Source organism: Ovis canadensis, chromosome 7 (genome assembly GCF_042477335.2).
Source record: "Ovis canadensis isolate MfBH-ARS-UI-01 breed Bighorn chromosome 7, ARS-UI_OviCan_v2, whole genome shotgun sequence".
Taxonomy (NCBI): Eukaryota; Metazoa; Chordata; class Mammalia; order Artiodactyla; family Bovidae; genus Ovis; species Ovis canadensis.
In genome coordinates this window covers 36718839-36725128 of record NC_091251.1, presented here as the reverse complement: position 1 = coordinate 36725128, position 6290 = coordinate 36718839, and the positions used below count along the sequence as shown (strand labels likewise).

General features: G+C 43.0%; 1 protein-coding gene across 1 annotated transcript; it reads left to right on the top strand.

The window, feature by feature from the left end:
• Positions 1 to 4683: 4683 nt before the first annotated feature.
• RNASE2 (ribonuclease A family member 2) lies at positions 4684 to 5604 on the top strand. Its single transcript, XM_069597414.1, has 2 exons — positions 4684 to 4769; positions 4944 to 5604. The coding sequence occupies exons 1-2, from the start codon at positions 4697 to 4699 to the stop codon at positions 5423 to 5425; spliced, it is 555 nt and encodes a 184-aa protein (XP_069453515.1). The 5' UTR covers positions 4684 to 4696; the 3' UTR covers positions 5426 to 5604.
• Positions 5605 to 6290: the final 686 nt, after the last annotated feature.

Here is a 6290-nt window from a genome sequence, read left to right as displayed (position 1 = left end):
AGGGAGAGATATTTTGTTTGCAAATTGAGTTTCCCTTTGTGATTTGTTAATCCAATTAAATCTAATTTTTCTGAGAAACAGTTGTTAGTGAATTTAGGCCAAAAAAAATTCAATCACTTTTATATAAAGATTATATTGTTTTTGTCTCCACAATTTAAATTTTTGTGAATGTTCTTATTGTAGGAGAAGCTTTCTGAGACTTGGGTCTGCATTTCAGTAAGGGAAGGGAAGAAATCAATATACACACCTTCCAGAACACCAAAATCAGCTAGGCTAGCAGACCTGATAATGAGGGTGGGGGAAGGGGCACCTGCAAGTTGTAGTGTAAGTAGATTTCATAGATCTTATATTGATAATTCTCCTTGGTAGATAAGCCTCAAAAGCCTTTTGTCTATTTCGGCAACAAGGCAAGAGCTGACTAACAGCAGTCAGGAAATTGAGTTGGAATATTGAAGAAGACTCTTGAGAGTCCCTTGGACTGCAAGAAGATCCAACCAGTCCATTCTGAAGGACATCAACCCTAGGATTTCTTTGGAAGGAATGATGCTAAAGCTGAAACTCCAGTACTTTGGCCACCTCATGCGAAGAGTTGACTCATTGGAAAAGACTCTGATGCTGGGAGGGACTGGGGGCAGGAGGAGAAGGGGACAACTGAGGATGAGATGGCTGGATGGCATCACTGACTCGATGGATGTGAGTCTGAGTGAACTCCGAGAGTTGGTGGTGAACAGGGAGGCCTGGCGTGCTGCGATTCGTGGGGTCGCAAAGAGTCAGACACAACTGAGCGACTGAACTGAACTGAACTGATCATAATTAGATTTCAATATCCTTTAACTTCTGCTTGATCATTAGCCAAGAAAAGAGGAACTGTCTCTTTTTTAACTTTACTATCCTTAGCTCTATTCTTGTTTAATTCACACAATAGTTCTGACAAGTATGTTATTATTTACAGAGTTCACAATGCCGTGTGTTCATGGCCCTGCATAACTGGCCATATGGCTTAAAGAACCCCACCCTCTGGTGTCTTCCACAAGGCCAAGTGTCAGTAGTACATAGAGCATATCATTTCTCAGAAGTAGTGGATCTCTGATTCAAATCAAGATCCTTTCCCTGACCTTAACTTTTATTTTTATTTTTTAAAATTTATTTGGTGGTACCAGCTCTTAGTTTTGGCACCCGGGATCTAGTTCCCTTACTAGGAATCGAACCAGGGCCCCACTGGGAGTGTGGAGTCTTGCCACTGGACCACTAGGGAAGTCCCTGACCCTAACTTTCTGAAGAGGTATGTGGCAGGCCTCAGGACACAGAAAGGTTTAGAAATTTATTCTCCATGAAAAAATGTGTCTTCATGTTGAGGAAAAAGGTACCTTTGTAGTGCGAAACTAACCTAGTTCTCTGAAAACAACCAATAGGAAAATGCACACTACTTAAAATTAGTAGTTGTGATTGGTGGCACCCTGCTTATTTAATTAATATGCAGAGCACATCATGAGAAACGCTGGGCTGGAAGAAGCACAAGCTGGAATCAAGATTGCCAGGAGAAATATCAATAACCTCACATATGCAGATGATACCACCCTTATGGCAGAAAGTGAAGAAGAACTAAAAAGCCTCTTGATGAAAGTGAGAGAGTGAAAAAGCTGACAAAGCTCAACATTCAGAAAACTAAGATCATGGCATCCGGTCCCATCACTTCATGGGAAATAGATGGGGAAACAGTGTTAGACTTTATTTTGGGGGGCTCCAAAATCACTACAGATGGGGATTGCAGCCATGAAATTAAAAGACACTCCTTGGAAGGAAAGTTATGACCAACCTAGACAGCATATTCAAAAGCAGAGACATTACTTTGCCAACAAAGGTCCGTCTAATCAAGGCTATGGTTTTTGCAGTAGTCATTTATGGATGTGAGAGTTGAACTATAAAGAAAGCTGAGCGCCAAAGAATTGATGCTTTTGAACTGTGGTGTTGGAGAAGACTCTTGAGAGTCCCTTGGACTGCAAGGAGATCCAACCAGCCCATCCTAAAGGAGATCAGTCCTGTGTGTTCATTGGAGGGACCGATCCTGAAGCTGAAACTCCAGTACTTTGGCCACCTGATGCAAAGAGCTGACTCATTTGAAAAGACTCTGATGCTGGGAGGGATTGAGGGCAGGAGGAGAAGGAGATGACAGAGGATGAGATTGTTGGATGGCATCACTGACTCAATGGACATGAGTTCGGGTAAACTCCGGGAGTTGTGATGGACAGGGAGGCCTGGCATGCTGTGGTTCATGGGGTCGCAAAGAGTCAGACATGACTGACTGACTGAAATGACTGACTGACTGATTAGGGCAGTTACTGAATGATACGCAGACTAACCAACTAAAATTTATATGAAGAGATTTAGCGTAAGGTAAAGGTGCACAAGTGGAAAACTGTGGACAACCAATCAGGAAAATCATAGAAGTGTACTCCAAATACAATTTTAAAGGTGGGGAATGTGGTTGCAAATCAGTCATGATGTTGTGTGAGTCGCCTCTCAGGACACTTGTAGCAAGTGTGATGGGCAGTATCTGAGTGAATAGGATGTGATCAGTAGGTAGGAGAGTGAGTGAACACCCCTGAACTATTGCCACTTTCACCAAAGTCAGGGACTATTCCTCTCTAGTTGATCCCTTGTGGCAAAAGAGACTCAGTGCACCAACATCTCCCAACTCTTAAAGATAACACAGGAATGTGGATTTTTATGTGAATTATCCCAATTTGAAGAGTTAATATCTAAAACCCAGTATTAAATGTAAAATTGTATATGCCAATCCAGAGCAGGTTTTTGAGGCAGCTGCATCTCCTGTGACCATAGTGTATGATTTTTAGTTCATATTATAGACATTCAAGTACAGGTCCTTCTACCCAGGGTGGTTGTCAGCATCACAGAAGGGCTAAACTACATTTAATTCATTTTGACATCCTCATCTCTCATGAAAATTCTTTTCACAAAATATACATGGAAAAAAACACTTGTTTCATGATAAAAGATATTAATGCATTTTAGGCAGAACAGGATTTCCGGCAGAATCCTATTAGCACTGCACTGAGTCCTATCTAGGTCACCATTATGTCGATGTTTACTTAAAGACATCAGTGGTAAAATAATTGCATTTCTAAATGACAGAAATATAGAAAGGCAGTAAAAATAAGTAACATGGATTAATTTTCGGGGCAGACTGTACAGTACCATTTAAGGACCTAATCTAGTTTTCTAACTTAGAGGTTAGACCAGAGATTTAACATCTCTTACCTGAAGGCTCTTCATACCCTAATACACTTTTCCTGTCTGTACAATGTCCCACACCATCTTCTTAGTCTAGAATGCTCATTTATTCCCTAAAGTCCCTAAACTCTACTTATCCTTTATGCTGCTGCTGTTGCAAAGTCGCTTCAGTCATGTCTGACTGTGTGCGACCCCAGAGACGGCAGCCTACAGGCTCCCCTGTCCCTGGGATTCTCCAGGCAAGAACACTGGTATGGGTTGCCATTTCCTTCTCCAATGCATGAAAGTGAAAAGTGAAAGTGAAGTCGCTCAGTCGTATCCGACTCCTAGCGACCCCCTGGACTGCAGCCTATGAGGCTCCTTGCTCAAATGGACGTTTCCTCTGAAAACCTTCCTATCCCTTGGTCGGCAGTGCCCCTCAAAAAATGTCTTCACACAATGTTTTTACCTCTATCACACTGTAATAAAATCATGGGTCTACCATAATTTTGATCTGCTTCTCTGAGGACCAAGAGTTTGTTTCATGCATCAAGTTATACGCTATGACTTCCATTGTTCCAGAAATGCAATGTCTTATCCACTAATGCTCATTTTATAAATTAAAAAAGATTTTTCCTGTTAACATTGAGAAATGAAATGTACTAGAAAGGTAAACGGTGGCTCTAAGGCAGACTGTTTTGTAGAAAATAGCACAGATTAAAAAGAATGCAGGAATTCAAGCTCTAGCTTGGAATCCCCTCTATGATACTAAATGTTCATTCTCTGGTAGATCTTATAGACTTTCTTTTAGGTGTTTTAGGTTATGCTACTTCACAGGAAGTGAGAGCAAAAATCAGGCAAGGGTAAAAACAAAAGAAAGTGAATTCAGTACATGGGAAGCAGGAAAAAAAAATGACAACAAAAACAGAAACTCATAGATGCAAACTAATTGCTTATAGGATTTTGTGCAATGAGAAATTCAGAGTGCAAGTTTGCAGCACAGGGAGGTGAGGAGATAAAGAACATTTGGGTGAGAGGGAACCAGGACGATTACTAAAAATTTAAAGCGGAGACCTGAGATCCTCTTGTGCAAACAAGCCTCCCTGGCTCTTATTGCTGACTACTGGGCCTACCTTTATGTACTTTAGTCTTTCAATGTGTTGCCCCCAAGCTGAGTTATAAAATCTAAGGCCATTCTGCAGCCAGTGATACTTTTTATCTGAAAGTCCAGACCCAGTGGCAGAGCTGTGCCCTGCACGGGATGCCTAGAATTAAGTTTCCTACAAGAGAAGCAGCAGTGGTGTGTCCCTGGGGACACACGGATTGTCAAATGATGAAACAAAGAGGCTCATTGCATAAGTGGGCCCTGTGCCAGTCTGTGGGTTTCCTCATGCCCTCGACTCAGAACCCTCGTGCTTCTGCTGGCCCCACCCACAGGGACTGCTCTATATCTCCAGTTCCAAGGATGGGGGTACACCAGCTGCCCCTGAGCCCCAGGACCATCAGCTGGATCTGTTCTCACAGGAGCTATAGCAGAGGTACTGGGTAAGACAAGGAGCCCCAGAGCTGAAGTGAGTGCCCAGAGCACAGGACAGACTTTGGGGTGAGGAGATAGGAGCTAGAAACACAGTGACAGCCAGGGTCTGCTGGGTGAGTGAGGAGGGACTCTATTACTCGTTGCCGGGATGCATGATACACCCTTCTTTTCACAGGAAACATGGTTCCAATACAGCAGGATTCTCGGCTTTGTCTCATTTTGCTGCTGGCGCTCTTGGGAATGGTGATCTCACTCCATGCCCCACCTGGTAATTTAACCTGGGCTCAGTGGTTTGAGATTCAGCACATAAATATGGCCCACCCTCAATGCGATGCCGCAATGCGAGTGGTTAACCGTTACAGAATGGTATGTAAAGATAAAAATACTTTTCTCCACAAAACATTTGCTTATGTAGCTGGTATTTGTAACACCCCAAATGTAAACTGCTCTAAACAAGGCAAGATGAACTGTCATAATAGCTCAGTCCAAGTGCCTATAACCTACTGCAACCTCACAAGAAATGCATTGAACTACACCAACTGCAGTTACCAACAGACATCGGCACAGAAGATCTTCATCATCGCCTGTGAGAACAGATCATCCCGGGACAGTCCCAGGTATCCTGTGGTTCCAGTTCACTTGGATAAGATCATCTAGATTTGGGGTCAGCACTTTGGCCCATGCTCACCTGCCAAGCCCCATGGTCATAGCTGCAGTCCTGTCCCCCGATCTTCCCAGGATATCAGCATCAGTCCTCATGGCACCAAGCCCCCCTGTGCCCTTTAAGCTTTGCTCAGCTGAAGCTACACATGTACCCACAATAAACTTTACAACATTACACACAAGGCTCTGTGTGTCTGCTTGTGCCCTTCTGTCATGTGGCTACATCCTGGTCTAGAGGCGTTTCTCCTTCTCAACAGAGATTTGTGGGAAAGTGATAGACATAAGGATAAGAGGTTCCGGTATCTTGAAGTTGTGCAGACTTTTCCTTCTCTCTGCTGTAAGGCAGGAAACTGAGGCTTCCATTCATAGCTGACTATTTCAACACCAGGAGGCACAGAGTCCTCAGTAACTAGAAACGAATGTATTTTATTCTGATCTAAGAATCATACACTAAATGATATCAGTAAACTATATGGCGTAAAAATGAAAAGAAAAGGGAATATCATAATTGTGATAAGACCAAAAGAAAAAAGCAAATTTTAGTCTCAGAGATCTATTTTTAAATAAGTATATCAAATCTTCAGGTATGTATGGTCATCCTAGGGGTGGATCCAGAGTTTGAGTCTAATGTGGAATGATATAAAGTGTTCGGGTAGTACATGATCAGATTCTAGTACTACCTGGAGAAGGAGCGACACTCTTTTCCGAGAATTTCTATGTCCTGGAGGAGGGCGCAGCCTGTCATGTGGTGGAGAAGGTGAGGAAGGAGACCTGGAATGGGGCCCTCTCCCAAGGATGGGTCAGTGGCTCGTTCACATTCAGGTCAGGAAGGGGCACAGGCTCCAGGACTCTGGAAATA